General features: G+C 34.0%; 2 protein-coding genes across 3 annotated transcripts in view; both read right to left on the bottom strand.

Annotated features, from left to right (window-relative positions):
* LOC6033422 (cell wall protein RBR3) overlaps window positions 1-17990 on the bottom strand; it is a 623466-nt gene that overhangs the window by 578669 nt on the left and 26807 nt on the right. Inside the window, exon 2 of the mRNA XM_038250157.1 lies at window positions 9697-9736. The gene's annotated coding sequence lies outside the window, so the exon portion shown is untranslated. The remainder of the gene's footprint in view (window positions 1-9696; window positions 9737-17990) is intronic.
* On the bottom strand, window positions 923-2610 carry LOC6033433 (putative odorant receptor 83c). 2 transcript variants are annotated; one of them, XM_038250168.1, is made up of 6 exons: window positions 2224-2610; window positions 1666-2168; window positions 1510-1609; window positions 1354-1449; window positions 1093-1245; window positions 923-1033 (listed from the first exon to the last, which is right to left on the bottom strand). In XM_038250168.1, the coding sequence occupies exons 1-6, from the start codon at window positions 2509-2511 to the stop codon at window positions 983-985; spliced, it is 1191 nt and encodes a 396-aa protein (XP_038106096.1). In that variant the 5' UTR covers window positions 2512-2610; the 3' UTR covers window positions 923-982. The 2 variants fall into 2 exon arrangements, with proteins under 2 accessions (XP_038106096.1, XP_038106097.1); XM_038250169.1 differs by having other exon boundaries at window positions 1666-2517.

Here is a 17990-nt window from a genome sequence, read left to right as displayed (position 1 = left end):
AAAAATATGACTTTATTCAAAAAAAATGTAGAATTGAAATGGTTTAACTGATCTTAATGTCTCAAAAATGTTGATTTTTTGTAGGAAACAAACATTCTATTTTTTTTATTTTACATTAAATTGGTTCATTTCAATCAAATATGCATAAAATGAAAAATCTGACAAAATCTGACATGAAAGAAAGTATAAATCTTTATTCTGGCTGAAACTTTGAAAATCAAGCATTCCGAGATTTATGATATCAAAATTTGACCCATCTTTAGGCCAAATTTCCAAATTTGAGCTCATTATAACCGCGGACAACCTTACCTCTAATCGCTTGAAGTTTGCATGGGAAACATCGTCAAAATGTATGGAGAAATCCAACTGTTTCAGTTTTTACCTGTGGAGGACGCATTAACTATCCATTTTTTATCAGTTCTCAGATGTAGATCCTTCATTAAATTTAGAGCAATTTTCCTGAAGACACCATATTGTTTGGATGTTTTACTGAAAAGTTATTAGCTTCTGAATATGACATTTTTGGCGCGGCCGGCTCAAAGGAGCCCTGTCAGGCAGGCAGGCAGGTGCATTTAAAAATAATTGTTTCTAGGTAGCCTCGGAAAAAATGTTCTAAATATAATAAAGGTTCTACATCTAAGAATTGATAAAAAAAAGATAGTTATTGCATCCTCTACAGGTAAAAACTGAAACAGTTGGTTTTCTCCATACATTTTGACCATGGTTCCCGTACAAACTTCAAGCGATTAGAGGGATGATTGTCCGTGGTTAGAATGAGCTCAAATTTGGACATTTAGCCTAATGATGGTCCGATTTTTGATTTAAGGGGGTAGCCCCGAGAAAGTCAAGATTTGGACCACTCCACTGTGCCGTATTTTTGCAATTTTTGTAGGTTTGTGATATAAATAAAAAAAGTATGAAATGCTGAACGTACAAAACATTTGTCTCATTTTGGTCTCATCCTTAAATCTTACAGAAATATTTAGTTAATGTTTTGAATCATTGCCAAGTACGAGTATATCTTCTTGTAGATCTAAAAAGAGCATAAATCGAGTTTAAAAAAAACAACGTCTAGAACCCATCTTTACAAACCTCCAAAAAACTATCCAAATCTATCGGAGCGAATCCGTCCGAAAGGGTGACCGGGTTTTGGGCCGCATGCAGTAACAATTGCAACGAGTGTTGGGCCGGAATCGGCAGCTCGTTCCAGGGTATGTTGTAGATTTCGCGAATAAGCTCGTCATTCTGCGGTTGGAAACGGTTACAGGAATACACGGAAAAAGAATTCCCAAGAATTTTTTAATTAAGACATACAATTTAAAACGGCATTTCAAGTGTAAAACCTGTCTTTACCTTACTGGAAAGAAATGTTCCCATGAAGCAAGGAATTACTAACTGGAAAGAATAGCAGATTGCCAGCGATATTCCAGTAAACCAAATTTCATCATTCTACAAGAAAACAAACAGTAATGAAAGGTGTTGTTACAAACAGAATTTTAACACTCTTACTGTTAGAACAACATGCAAACATGTTACTAATTCAGTTATCAGGCATACATTATTGATGAAGTAACCAGCCTTCATATGTGATTCCATCGCTGAGAGATACCTACAATTAGATATTGTGGATTTATTTATGTTTTCAATATCTTCCGGCCCGATTACTTGACATGCTCCACATGCTTTTCAATTATGTCATTTAAAAGTTCAGCTTCTGCAAATTCGTCTGACGTGACAGCTTCGCCCAATTTCTTCAAACCAATGATCAAAACATCCAACTGTCCGATGGCATTTATCATAAGATTGAAGAAGCACAAATCAGTGGCTAGTAAGCCAGCGCCAGCCTCAAACGCCTGCAGTGTGTGAAAGGCCAGATTCAGCAGATATCCGACCCACGTGGTTCGATCGACCCCCGGAATGAAAAATCCAAAAGGCAGCTCGAAACGGCGATTAAACGCGGAAATGACTACAGAAAAGATCACCGTGAATGCTGCCAACGTGAAATAAGCAGGTGCAATCAGTTTCACCGAAATTGTACACCAGGAAGCCGTTTTCATCAGGGAGGTGTGAATTTCCGGGATTTTCTTGGGATTTTCAAATCGTTTCATGTTGTACTGGAGAAGATCATAAATGGTGTCGTGGGAATAGATGTACGCTTTGACGAGTCCCTAAAGATAGACAGCATACTGAAAAATTCAACATTTAGAACAATTCACAATTTACCTGGAAACTTAGCCCAAATGTAACGAAGCAAAAAATAAACTCCATCCGCTGGCCCCAAAAATTTTTGAAGCACCAAATGCTAACCACCATATATAAGAAAATGTCCACCATGAGAAAAATAAACCTCACGTTCAAACGTGTGTAGTTTGCCTCGAAACGTTCCCAGCCACAAATCGCCGTATATTTTGAAACCGAGGAGCAAGCTTTTTTGAAAAACGTTTTTGGATCGGTAAACTCGGATTCCAAGCCGTTGCGCCACCGGCGAATGCGCCTTCTTAGCGGCTCCATCACTTACAAACTGAGTTAGGAAGAAAGGACATTTCTTTCTAACAGTGGCAATTATATTTTTTAATTATTCATTGATTTATATTGTATTATTACTTAACCTACAACTGCTTAACTCACAGAATGATTCTTGTGATTTGTCCGATTGACAATAGAAGGAAATAATCGATCAATTATTAGAATACACGACAAAATTGTTGAATCCTTTTCAAGTCAAATTTCAACTATTACCCTTAAATAGATGACATTATTCACCATAAACAAGGCAATGCGCTCAAGTGTCTCCCCGCGCGTACGCCAAAGTGACAAATTTATCCTCCATTCTCGAAAGTGGGCAGAATGATCATATTCGGAGCTGTTTTATTTCTCGCTAGCGCTTTCTTAAATAATAAAGTGCCGTCAAAATTTATTGGCTCCACCGTCTACTGGCCTCCACACGGCAGGAACATCTCCCATTAAGAGTATTATTTATGTTACCTTAGCTTAGCGCGCGTCAACCCACTCTTCTCCAAGTCCAAGTCCAAGTCCATGTCCATATTTAGTGCAACGTCAGGTGACTAATTTTTTATTTTTTAAAGTGAGGTTCACAACCCCACGCGTACTTTTTTGACACGCGCGATGCACATTTAGATAGCTTCCTGGGCGGCGGTGTTAATTTACTGCCGGTTTCGCTGGTCCAGATTGCATCCAATTCTTGAGCTAAGTGCATAGTGCTACAAATCATCTTCACGCGATTCGATCGGTTCCAGTGTGATGGCATTGACTTTGGAGACAACAGACAACCTTTGCAAGGACAGCCAGAATTGTGCGTGTGGGCTAACCAATCTTATGTCGATATGTTTTAAATATGTACTGCTGCATTGTCTATTTTTAACATGGTAAATGAGTACACTGCCCATGTTCGCATACATGTCCCATATACAAAAAACAGCAAACTGAGAAAAACGCATTTGAAGTTTGTTCCATACATAAGGCTACGTGTTAAGTTTTCGCGAAAAAACTGGATTTCCTCCTGATTTCTAGAACAAAGTACTGGATGTCATAGGCTCTTTTGAAAGAGCACACGATTTTGAACCAAATTGCATCAAAAACTCGAAATCGATGAAAATTCATAAGGGCCATTTATGCGATCAGGGGCAGTACAGTCATGCCCCGGTTTTGCACGCCTCGGGTTTGCACTGCCCCGGTTATGATTCGTTCAGCTGCCTCGGTTAAGCACGACCCAGTGCTTAACTGAAGGACTGAGCTTATGAGATTTTGGCTATATGGGAGCCATTAGTTATACAGTCCAGACTAGATTATCCAAAGGCCTTGGCAAAATTTCACTTCGGATAATCAAACCACGAAATAGTAGTTTATGCAACTGGTTGCAAAAAGAAGATTTTTGCAGAACGAGGATAAGGACGACGAGTGCTAATAAATCAAGTTTTGCAACGAGTTCCATCCAACATTTTTTGCAATTCTGAAAAATAATCGCTGAATGAGTAGGGGAACAGCATCTAATTCCAGCGTACCTCTAATGTTGGCAGGTCAGAACTTTGACATTCAATTAAAGCTAATTAAAAGCGATTTCAACTGAAATCGAGTGATAAATCAGTTGTTTAAATAGTGAAAATCAGCAAATTGGATGGAGTTAGGAGCGATTGCTTAACCTGGCAACCATACGAGAATTTCCCCTAGGTATTTCAAAAAGAAATCAAAATCTGTTGACGTCCAAGCATCTAGTCATTTTTCACTTTTTTCCCGATTCAGTAGTCTCTGAGCAATGAAATATTTGGTGCTGTCATATTTTTTTCAAACAACCGTCGAATGAAGTTGATTTTTGTGAAGATGAGTGTTTCACTCACAGATTACGACATTTATGGGGATTGAAGCGGCGGGCGAAGCAGCAATGGATAGCCTACTTCCAGCAACCCGAAGGCGCTTCTTCCGAAGGAAACATGGCCTGATCAGTGCATTGGGCATTTTTTCCGACGTACTCTTGCTTCGCTACTTCCCGTTTTCAGTATACAAACAACTTTTTTATGTTTTTTAGAGATTATTGCTGATCCTCTAAAACTGATTTTCACTTGATATCCGGTGAAAATGATTCTTAAGGTAAGAACAAGATTGTCCGTCAGGCCTGAACGCAAACTCAAAATTTTGCGCCTGTCATCATAGCCTGCCATTTATCGACCATTGAACAAAGCAACCCCTGCAGATTGTTCGACTGACAGTTGATGAAAAAATCGAATTGGCACAGCGTTCTGCGTTCACCACTGCGTCGAACGGACAATCTTGTCCTTAGCTTTAGAAGCAAATATGCCAACATCAGGTTCCGACGAAAATACATTCTTTTCCTCTAGTTGATACATTTCATAACAGTGCACTTCTTTCAAGCACTGCTTTTTGTGAGGAAAAGTAGGCCATTTTGGCTCTCCCGAAGAACAGGAAAAGTTGACAGTTTCATAGCGGAATAGCAAAAAAATTCTTTCTTTTATTTTTGATTGTTTAGTTTAGTATGACCCCTGAACTACGCTAAATTGATTTACTGCCCCTGATCGCATAAATGTCCCATATGCATTTTTATCGAATTCGAATTTTTGATGCAGTTTGGTTCAAAATCGTGTGATCTTTCCAAAGAGCCTATAACATCCAGTTCTTTGTTCTAGAAATCAGGAGGAAATTCAGTTTTTTCGCGAACACTTAACACGTAGCCTTATGTATGGGACAAACTTCAAATGCGTTTTTCTCGGCTTGCTGTTTTTGCATATGGGACATTTATGCGAACATGGGCAGTTTAGAATTTTGAAATCCGAGATGGCGGCCGAAATGGCGGTGATTTGACTAAAATGGGGTCACAGAACCCGAATTGGATGTTAAAAATGAAAATAAAAAATACTATTTTTTTCTCTTTCATGATTAGTTTATTCGAAGTGAGCATGAGCATGAGCATGAGCATCGTTGACTACCAATGAGCTGCTACTCCGTTTTTGACAGATCAGCTGAAGTTAAACAATGAATCAAAAATTATCAGTGAGAGCCAACCATCCGTTCACTGTTTAACCTCTGAAGATCTCTACTTTATTAGTCAATACCGGCGCCCTCCCAAGAAGCCTGCAGTTCAACGAAAGGGAGGAATGTTAGCCCGATAGTTGAAGTTGCAGACTCATCAAGCACATAGTTTTTCGCTATATACTTGTTGGAACCGCTTGAGACCGTTGAATCCACAGCATCTCCTTCAAGCATCACGTGATTAATATTTTTTTTGGGTTAGTAGGATAAGGTATTGGCTTTTCGATGCCTCCCGAGCTACGACGCTATGGGGAGGACTTTCATAACAGACCCGTCGGCGAGCCTTCCGAGCAACGATGCTATGGGAAGGTCTTTCTGGTTAACACACAAAATCACTCACACACAGTTATTTTGCTCCACTATTAACTCAACGATCCAAATTGTCAGTGCGTCTTTCGTTCATTATATAGAAATGGTTTTTTCACCGCAAAAAATAAAACCTTATTCGAAAAATTTAAACACAATCCACCCGACGCCGTGCCTTCCGATCAACGATGAGATAGGAAGGGCTTTGAAAATCACAAAAGAAATCACTTTTCACTCCGAATATTTTTTACGACCACGCGCTCCCTTTGTCAATTATGCACTCTTTCATGATTCGATTATCCGAAGTCTCATACAAACCATCGGATAATCGAACTTCAGATAATCGAAACTTTGCACAATAGAGTCTGGACTGTGGTCCTATGAAAAACCTTCAAAACTTCAAAAAATTTAGTGTTTTGGAATCGGGATGATGTCAGCTAAATTACATGATTTTTTTCAGAAAAATATGTATTTTTCCTGTATTTTGAAAATGCAGTGTTTCTCAAAAAGAAAAAAAAAATACTAAAAACTTTTGTTTATGTTTTTGGGCATCAAATAATTTAATTTATGAAATTCCTTAAAATTTTCACAACACTACGTATTTTTGAAAAAAAAAAAATACTAAAAATGTCAGTGTTTTTACAATATAGGTAATAATGATGAGATTTTTTCATAAATTTCCATTTTAATATTTTTTATGAAATACTCAATATTTTCAAAAAACTACGTCTTTTTGGAAAATAACCAAAATTCATATAAAATGATTTAGAATGTTGAAAACTATAAATTGTTTTTTTCTACGACCTAATCGGAAACAAAAAATGTGAATGTTTTATTTAAAATTTAAAAAAAAACCTTGGTTGTAAACATATTTATTTTCTGATTGGGTGACACGAATGCCACATTATGGTAAAGTGTCAATAATAAACTATAATAATAATAAACTTTCTGATTAATTTTTCTTACATCTTGATAGTGATAACACAATTTTGTGAAATTGCCAAAAAAAAAACAAAACTACTTATTTTCTGAAAAAATACTCAAAATTGAAGTTTTTTTACAATATGGGTATCAAATGATGAGCATTTTTCATACATTTCGATAGTAATAACACAAATTTATGAAATTTCACAAAATTTTCACAAAACTACGTATTTTAGAAAAAATACTCAAAATTTCCGGTTTTTACAATGTTGGCATTGAATTATGGGATTTCGAATGGTTTTACAAATTCCCAATAATTTTATTCTAGTTTTGAAAAAAATAACGAATTTTTTGTATTTTTTTCAAAAACACGTAGTTTTGTGAAAATTTTGAGCATTTTACAAAAAAACTTTATCATCAAAAAGTATGCAAAAATCCCGATTATTTGAAACTATTATTGTAAAAAAACATAACATTATTAGTACTTTCCGAATTCGAGGGAGATAAAAACTTTTAAAAATAATTTTAACAGCCTTACTTTTAATTTCCATCCATCCCGTTGTTTCTTACCGAAGTTTGTAAAAAGAGTGTAAACCATTGATGACATTTATTTTAAGTTGAATTAAATCAAATATCCATTTAAATTTTCAAAAGGGTTGCAAAAACTATAAACTATTTTTTCTACGACCTTATCAAAAACAGAAGATGTGAAAGTTTTTTTTTTATATCCGGTTGTAAACTTATATATGACTGCTTCTTAAGAATTATTACAGTTATGTTAGCTAAAGTTTGTTTAGTTCAGAATTTGAGAGTTAATGATTTAATTATTAAACAAGTGTCATGAATCAAAGTCAAAAAGATAACTATTTTTATTTTAAACTACAATAACTATTGTATTTTTTCTTGATCTGTACCGAGATCGATAGAGTGGAAAAACATATATAAAATAAGCATAAAAAATAAATTTGAAGCCATGGTTTGTAAATAAATTTGATTTTTTCTGCATCGAATTCGATTAGAGGTGGGTAAAAAAAGCTAGCCGATCAAAGAGCCGGTTCAATGAGAAGAGCGAACGAATTACCGTTCCAGAATGATTTGAAATTTGTGTCCTTTTTATAGTTATACACATAATTTACTTAATATCCAACAAGATGTAGTTTTGAGTTTGTTTTGAGAGTTGAAAATGCAATTTCAAATCATTCAATGCTTATAAAAAAATAATCCCAAAATTGTCCCACGGAACATTTTCAAGTACTTTAGGGTATAAAACGGCAGGTATAACTGATCGTACATTAAAATACTACTAGAATACAAATATGAGCATTTTAAACTTGCATAATTTTACCAAAAAAAATACTAAATAGCCCACGAGATTAAAAAAACTCTTGCCGATTAATCTTCATCAATTCATTTTTTTATGAATAAAATCAGAATGTAGAAAATAGTTGGCAGAATATTTTCTCAAAATTAAAGATCAACTTTTGTTCAATTTTGGCAGAAATTACCGCAATTTTGTTAAACTAATATCAATTTCCTGCAAAATTTAGATTTAAGTTTGGATGCCCAATTCTTCGAATGTTCAGTTTCGAGCATAAATATTGACATAGAAACCGCCAAGACCTTTGGCTGTCAAGCGCATCTTCTTGTTTTTAGATTATTTTTTCAAATAATTTATAAAAATTCAATGAAATAATATAAAATCACATAATCTTAAAAAAAAAATCTTCTAAATTTTAAAAAGAGCGAAACATTTAATCAAAAAAGTCGTTGTTTTTATTTGAGTAAAATTAATTTAGCAAAAATGTTTTCTTGTGTAAAAAACACCGACACAGAAAAAACCCTTAATTGAAAATTTTAAACATTGTTTATGGTATGGTTATCTAACTTTTTTTTAACCCAAACTAGCCGCTAGGCGGGCTTTGATCTAATAAATCGCCTAAAATCCATTATTCAACTAATTTTTGATTTTTTTAAAGGCAATTCTAATATAAAATATTTAAAAAATTAAGGGTTGGAACTTTTGTTGTGTTTTCCACTGATATTTTGTACATTTTATTATCACTAAACTATTGATATTAAAAGATATGAGAAAGTCAGGGACAAGTAAAAACAGCTATTTTGCGTTTGAATTCAATGTACTCGACCTCTTCGGAAAGGTTAAAGAACCACTCTCTCTCTCTCTTTACAGTCTCATTGTCACTTTTCGAAGCAACAACACCCCATTTTAAATTTCGAGTGGGCAAAGCTGCCCGAACAAACAAGTTCCATCGAAGACAACTCCAAAAGTTAACTGGAAAGAATTCCTGGCAGCATCCACCTAGTCACGCATGCATCTCCTCGTCTGAGTCACGTAATGTTGCCAGTCAACCCCTTGGTCAAAACTTCACTATCCATTTACACTACGTACGAGGAGTACCCCTTGGACAGCTAGAGTTGGTCTTTTGCAAAAGCTAGGAGACAAGTTGGGAGGGGAGGGTAACGATAATCAAACCGGAAAGTTGATGGGTAGGTGTTAATTGAAATAAGATGTAATCGTCACCTTCGGGTTGTTGCTTGCAGTTCAGAGTGACAACAGTCAACTCCAACTCCAGACTTGCAGTCTTGCTTACATTTTTGCAACAATAGCAAGGCCGCAGGGGAAGGTTGGGCAAGTGAGGAGCCCGACTTTCCGTCGTCGGAAGCCGCAAGATCTCTCGACAAGTTGCTAATGATCCTGTCGACGACGAGGTTATGAAATGTGTTGTGGCTTCTCGTCTCTAGTAGAGATTCATTTGCATATCGGGAGTGATTTGTTTTGGCGTGTGTGCTAGCTGCATCATGCACATTTGTTATCGCTAACTGGACTGCTGTTTCTTTCCGTAGTTGCTCTATTTCTGTGATTAGCAAGTTCCTAAGAGTACTTACCTATAGCATAAGCTGGGCTACGGGCTCCGATTCACATAATCTGAAAAGGGAAAAGAAGCGTTAGAAATATTTTAAATCCCAAAATCTAATATAGAAATTTTACAAATCACGTCCAAAACCTTATCACCAATCGACGACTCTCCCCTGATGAGATGGCGCGTCACACGTGTGACGCGTCGTCGTCCTGTTGTCAACGCATGGGATGCTGTCAGACGGTGGAACTTCCATCTCATCGCTATGTGGAGCAGCAGAATAGTTTCAAACTAACGAACCACCACCACAGCAGACACGCATATTAGTCACGGCGCCTTTTTTTCCTGCTCGCCTCACGGGAAATGCGAATGTGTCCTTTTCTCCGTCCTCAGGACCACCTCTTTGCTGGGCGACATCATCATCCATCGTCAAATTCAACCCACAAGCTTAACGAAAGGCAGTGGCGTTTATTTGAAGAATTTTAAAACAATTTTCGAAAAGAAAACTAGCTCTTGCAAATTGGCAATGTTGGTTGCATACCTTCAGGAGTTTGAAACAGTAATCATTATGCCCAAAAGTGTGCAACTCCCTCCTTAGTGGTGACGCCCATGCCTATCGCCTTAAGATCAAGAAGTTTGGCTCGTTTCGCACGTACCATAAACTATTCAATGAAAGTGATGCTGCAGATGCGGAAAATTTCTTCACGACGAAGATGTGCAACATGGTTGTTGGCCAGAAGAAAAAAAAACCGTAAGAAACTCAATGGAGGAAAGAAATAAATTGGAATTAGAACTTGCAGCGGAGCAGGCCACAGCAGGTTCACAAACACTTGGTTCTGCTGCTGCCCTCTCTTGAGCTGAGGGCTGTCTTTAGTTTTCCCAGCGACTAGTGGAAAAGCTATCGAGATGTTTACACCAGATAGCTGGGGAAAGTGCACTGAGAATAAAAAGAAATAGTATCCTGAAGTATTTTTTTGTCAGTTTAAGAAAAGTTTTTTCATGAAATTCCAGAAAAATCAATTTTGCTCCGATTGGACATTGCTACAAAAACGAGCAGTTTCTATTATTTTTGATGAAAACTTTTCCCACGAAAATCTCTTCAGTGCAAGAGAGTGGGAGCATCACACAGAGGGAGCAATATCTATCAAGTAGTAGAGGATGACAACGTCGGAATCGTTATAAAATTTCATAATTGGAAAACATGACTTAAATACGTTATGCGTTGGACAAAATTGCTTGGAGATTTAGCGGAAAATCGGGACAGATTTCGTGCGCTCCGAGGTGTTTGGTGAGTCCTCGTCGCTACGTGGAAAAGTCCCTCAACAAGAGCACGAGCGAGCACAAGACTGGCTAATGATGAAAAGTTTTCTTGGAAAACTAGTTTGGATTAGATGGGTTGATACATTTGCTCGATTTCATAGGAATCTATGAGCAAACTAAACGAGAAAGTAGTTCACTCTAACTTTAGTAGAACATGGAACAGCTGGAAACTAAAAAGAAAATCAATAAATCAACAAATCAACAAATCAACAAATCAACAAATCAACAAATCAACAAATCAACAAATCAACAAATCAACAAATCAACAAATCAACAAATCAACAAATCAACAAATCAACAAATCAACAAATCAACAAATCAACAAATCAACAAATCAACAAATCAACAAATCAACAAATCAACAAATCAACAAATCAACAAATCAACAAATCAACAAATCAACAAATCAACAAATCAACAAATCAACAAATCAACAAATCAACAAATCAACAAATCAACAAATCAACAAATCAACAAATCAACAAATCAACAAAGCAACAAATCAAGATTCAAGATTCAAGATTCAAGATTCAAGATTCAAGATTCAAGATTCAAGATTCAAGATTCAAGATTCAAGATTCAAGATTCAAGATTCAAGATTCAAGATTCAAGATTCAAGATTCAAGATTCAAGATTCATGATTCAAGATTCAAGATTCAAGATTCAAGATTCAAGATTCAAGATTCAAGATTCAAGATTCAAGATTCAAGATTCAAGATTCAAGATTCAAGATTCAAGATTCAAGATTCAAGATTCAAGATTCAAGATTCAAGATTCAAGATTCAAGATTCAAGATTCAAGATTCAAGATTCAAGATTCAAGATTCAAGATTCAAGATTCAAGATTCAAGATTCAAGATTCAAGATTCAAGATTCAAGATTCAAGATCGTCAAAGTTCAAATAGAATTTCATTTATTAATGTTTCGGAAGCAAATTGCCCTTTTAAGGCACCAAATTATCGCTCGAATTTATCGCAATCAATCGACCCAAATAATTCACTTAGACGTGTCCCTGTCCCGAAACCCCCCCGTCCAACGCAAATAACTTCCGATGAGTAATTATCTCCTCACAACTCCAACGAGCTGTGCAACGTGAGAAGCCGGCCCTGGACATGTCCGCATAAATCACTTTGAACGGTTCCTCGTGCCAGCTTCTAGGGAAAATTGGCAAGAAGTTAATTATCGTTCCAAAGTACCCCCGGAGTCCGAACCGTAAGAATGGCAGCAGCTGCCGGTGGTCATCAGATGGGGCAGAACTTTACGCACTTTTTGTTTGCCCTGTGGTTCTGATTGAGTGGCTGCTTAACCTGGTTAAATTGCTTGTAACGAACAATTGAAAGTTTACGGTTGAATTTTGGACTCAAATCCGGACTTTGCCACAAGGCACGAGACGTTTGTTCTGGATGTCGATTTGCCTCCCCCTTTCCACATCCCACTCTATGAATATCAAGTTTACGATTCCAGCGAACGGAGGGGGGAGGGTTGTCCCATAAGGGCAATTACATACGCGTAAGCGAAAAAAGAAAAACTGCCGCGATCGACCCACCACCACAAGACAGAGCATACGTTTGTAGAATGTATTCCGGTTGCACACTCGAGAATGGTATTGAAGTCGTTTGCTTTCAAATTTAATAACTTTTAGAAATAAGTGCTAAAAAGTTGAACTTTACAGCATTGATGTTGAAAAGTAATTTTTTGCAATGCCGCTGTAAAACTGTCAATATTTCCTATACTTCTAGAGAAACGAAACGGCCTACTTTTCCCTACTAAAAATAACAGAATAGAAAGTGAATACCTTTTCATACCAGTGCCGAAAAGTTCTACTGATATGGGTGCTGAAAAGTTGAACTTTTCAACACTGGTATCGAAAAGTAACATTTTTCAATATTTTTTGTTTTGAACGATGCATGAATGTTTGACACATAATACCATCCAAGAAGAATTTTTCGGAATTGCAAAAAAAAATGCAAGCAACTCATTGCAAAACTTGATTTTTTCAGCACACGTCGTTTTTATCCAACTCAGTAATTCTCGTTCGATAAATGTACGGCTCGTGCTGAAAAAAATCTATTTTTTGCAACTTGTTGATAAACTACTATTATTTTACTTGGTAAATATTTTTTTGGTTTCTCATAAATAAATTGGTGAAAACAATTAAAACGACTTAAAATTTTGGTAAAATGAGAAAGACACGTGCTTGGCAGTTGAATCGACACAATTTTTGTTCCCTCAAAACCCACCTAAAAAGAAATCCAATATTACCAAAGATATTCATAAATATAACATAAGCAGCGCGTTTGCAGATGAGAAGCCAATGGAAGAGGAGGGAAGAAAAAGAAGCAGCAATTCTAACCCCCCGAAAAAGGGGTGCCATGCCGGCAAAAGGACGTTTTCTGCGACTGTAGCGGTGACACGACTGGTGACACGAGCACAAACACACATACATTTTCCCTTTTTGGTTTGAAAATTTCAGTGGAAATGCGGGAAAATTCAGCAGTATGAAATTTGATGATTTGTGTTTTAGATGGTTTCACTGAAAATTCAGAAAAAATTAAAAAAAAAATCAAGTCTAGAAATTTAGAAATTTACCTAGTATTCTGCTTAAGGGCAAGCAGCAGAGATCAGAGTTCAACGGTGGAAAATGTTTGATGGCCAAAATACGGTAGAACCAGTTACAGAGATAAAGATAGTGCCCGAACCAAAGGGGCAACAAATAACGAAAATATTGCATAATGTTGATTTTTGTATTATTCATGCAAGTTTATACGGAAAGGCACATAACCTGATGGGGTAGGAGTCAAGAAAGTCAGATGGTGGTTGTGGAAAAAGGATTGTGTTGCCCAGTTAGTAGGCTTTGCAGAAAGTTCAGGGATGGCACTGAACTTACTTCGATTTTTTTAAGCTCACCAGTAAAATAAATTTTTGATTGTGAAATTTTCAACTCTTTACCATTATGAAACTACTCAATTTATTTCGATTCAAAATTTACACAAATTTTAACACACATTACTGGGTTTGACCCTGAAATGTCAGCTCAACCTACACACCACTGGTTAGAATGACTTCAGCAGCAAAAGAATGTTTAAATATAGTGTAAAGGTGTACCCACTAGAATGTTTCAAAATTAAAATAATTTAATATGTTTCATTTTCTTCATTAAGGTCATCAATCGAAGGAAAAATAATCCCCAGAAACATAAAACATAAAACATAAAATATAAACCATAAAACATAAAACATAAAACATAAAACATAGAACATAGAACATAAAACATAAAACATAAAACATAAAACATAAAACATAAAACATAAAACATAAAACATAAAACATAAAACATAAAACATAAAACATAAAACATAAAACATAAAACATAAAACATAAAACATAAAACATAAAACATAAAACATAAAACATTAAACATTAAACATTAAACATAAAACATAAAACATAAAACATAAAACATAAAACATATAACATAAAACATAAAACATAAAACATAAAACATAAAACATAAAACATAAAACATAAAACATAAAACATAAAACATAAAACATAAAACATAAAACATAAAACATAAAACATAAAACATAAACATAAAACATAAAACATAAAACATAAAACATAAAACATAAAACATAAAACATAAAACATAAAACATAAAACATAAAACATAAAACATAAAACATTAAACATTAAACATAAAACATAAAACATAAAACATAAAACATAAAACATAAAACAGAAAACATAAAACATAAAACATAAAACATAAAACATAAAACATAAAACATAAAACATAAAACATAAAACATAAAACATAAAACATAAAACATAAAACATAAAACATAAAACATAAAACATAAAACATAAAACATAAAACATAAAACATAAAACATAAAACATTAAACATTAAACATTAAACATTAAACATTAAACATTAAACATTAAACATTAAACATTAAACATAAAACATAAAACATAAAACATAAAACATTAAACATAAAACATTAAACATTAAACATAAAACATAAAACATAAAACATAAAACATTAAACATAAAACATAAAACATAAAACATTAAACATTAAACATAAAACATAAAACATAAAACAAAAAAATGTATTTTGTATTTTTGTATATTTGTATTTTTGTATTTTTGTATTTTTGTATTTTTGTATTTTTGTATTTTTGTATTTTTGTATTTTTGTATTTTTGTATTTTTGTATTTTTGTATTTTTGTATTTTTGTATTTTTGTATTTTTGTATTTTTGTATTTTTGTATTTTTGTATTTTTGTATTTTTGTATTTTGTATTTTTGTATTTTTGTATTTTTGTATTTTGTATTTTGTATTTTTGTATTTTTGTATTTTTATATTTTGTATTTTTGTATTTTGTATTTTTGTATTTTGTATTTTGTATTTTTGTATTTTTGTATTTTTGTATTTTTGTATTTTTGTATTTTGTATTTTGTATTTTTGTATTTTGTATTTTTGTATTTTTGTATTTTTATTTTTGTATTTTGTATTTTGTATTTTTGTATTTTGTATTTTTGTATTTTTGTTTTTGTATTTTGTATTTTGTATTTTGTATTTTTGTATTTTTGTATTTTTGTATTTTGTATTTTTGTATTTTTGTATTTTGTATTTTTGTATTTTGTATTTTTGTATTTTTGTATTTTTGTATTTTTGTATTTTGTATTTTTGTTTTTGTATTTTTGTATTTTGTATTTTTGTATTTTTGTATTTTTGTATTTTGTATTTTTGTATTTTGTATTTTTGTATTTTTGTATTTTTGTATTTTTGTATTTTTGTATTTTTGTATTTTTGTATTTTGTATTTTTGTATTTTTGTATTTTTGTATTTTTGTATTTTTGTATTTTTGTATTTTTGTATTTTTGTATTTTTGTATTTTTGTATTTTTGTATTTTTGTATTTTTGTATTTTTGTATTTTTGTATTTTTGTATTTTTGTATTTTTGTATTTTTGTATTTTTGTATTTTTGTATTTTTGTGTTTTTTCATTTTTGTTTTGTTGTATTTTTGTATTTTCAGCATGATTGTTTATTGTTCTAAATGTTCAAAACCATGCACCAGTCTAACAATCTCAAAACACCTCCACGACTAGCACTACGATTCTGTAAAGTTCATCGGAATCACCAATGGCAAGCCAATCCAAGCCCAGAATATCCTGTTTTCACCCACAGTGTAGAGCTAATCTTATCCTTGCCCTTCCTCGGGCCCAATTTGGCCACCAACGAGGAAGACAATTCTTTGGGCGAGAGGACGAATTTCAGCAGTTGTTCGAAGCTCTCCTCTGGAAATGGCCGTTTGCCGTGCGGCGGTGCGCCATATGTGTTTTAAAGTGTTATACTTTCTTCTCTGCGCCACATAAAAAATACAGCGCGGAAAAGGCTTGGGCCTGCCGGTAGGGGAATTTTTGGCCAAAAAGCAAATTTTGGGTTGATTTTTTTATATTTTATTTCGCTTTTCCAAATGCCACTTTTGCTGCTGCTGCGGGGGTGTTCAGGAAACTAATATCAACCATGTCGTTATCATTGGAGTGTGGGTAGTTCTCAAGGAAAAACAAAAAATTTTCAATTCCAAATTCCAAGTTTCAAATTGCAAATTCTAGATCCAAAATTCCGAATTCCAAATTCCAAATTCTAAATTCCAAATTCCAAATTCCAAATTCCAAATTCCAAATTCCAAATTCCAAATTCCAAATTCCAAATTCCAAATTCCAAATACCAATTTCCCAATTCCAAATTCAAAACTCCAAATTCCAATTTATGAATTCGAAATTCGAAATTCCAATTTCCAATTTCCATATTACAATTTCCAATTTCCAATTTCCAATTTCCAATTTCTAATTTCCAATTTCCAATTTCTAATTTCCAATTTCCAATTTCCAATTTCCAATTTCCAATTTCCAATTTCCACTTTCCGGTTTCCAATTTCCAATTTCTTATTTCCATTTTCCAATTTTTAATTTCCAATTTCCAGTATCCAAATTCCAAATTCTAAAGTCCAATGTCCCAAATTCAATGTTCAAAGTCAAGAGTGAAAAGTGAACATTGAACAATGAACATTGAATATTGAACATTGAACATTGAAAATTTTACAAAGTTTTATTTTACAGCGATTAATTTTTAGATTTTTTTTGCTGATTAAAGAAAAATCTACGATTCTCCAAAGAACTCCTCCAGAGATATTCTGCTTGCGAAAGCGGCAAATACGACTCGACACGTGGTCATAAAAGAAATGTTGCTGCAAAATTTCGCGTGGGCGGTTCCAATGGAGTCAACTGAAAAAAATGGAAAGGTGTACCCCGGATTGCGGCAAATACACGACAAAATCTGGTCCAGTAATAAAATGTGTTCTGCTGTTGCTGCTGCTGCTCATCCTCTAATTGAGATGTAAAAGTCGTCGCATATTTTGGAAAACTAAAACTGCCAACGTCGACATGTTTCATGTGCTGAGTGATTTCTGTGTGCTCGGCTCTCTTTTTATGTGTTTTATGATGAGTGAGGAAAAGCATAATTTTATTGGGAAATGTGACTGCTGTTGCTGCTGCTGCTCTGAAAATGGTCTTCTTGTCCATCATACGAATGTTTCGGATGTACGTGATCTCCAGTGAGCTGTGCACATGCATGTGGTGCATATCTTAGTCGAGTGAATGTCGTAGATAAAGTCATGAATTTAATTCTAGGTGGTATTCAAATATGAGCAAACCACTATAACTCCAAGATGAATGCACGTTTGAAGGTACAGCCTGAGTTTTTTTTTAAAATTGAATGATAAACTTGTTTTAAAATTATATATTCCAATTGTGAAAGACAAATTCAACTTTCAGAAATAATTCAAGGCAATTTTATGTGGTTTAAATAAAATGATAAGTTAAAAGTTTAGTGATAAATCGAATTTTGTTTTATTTTAACTTTATGTACAGGTGAGTCCGGACAATCATTTTGAAATGGATTGTTGGAAGCAGCGCGTGACTAAATC

This window comes from Culex quinquefasciatus, chromosome 2 (assembly GCF_015732765.1).
Source record: "Culex quinquefasciatus strain JHB chromosome 2, VPISU_Cqui_1.0_pri_paternal, whole genome shotgun sequence".
Classification (NCBI taxonomy): Eukaryota; Metazoa; Arthropoda; class Insecta; order Diptera; family Culicidae; genus Culex; species Culex quinquefasciatus.
The sequence above is the reverse complement of the archived record's forward strand: the minus strand, read 5'-3'. Positions and strand labels throughout refer to the sequence as shown.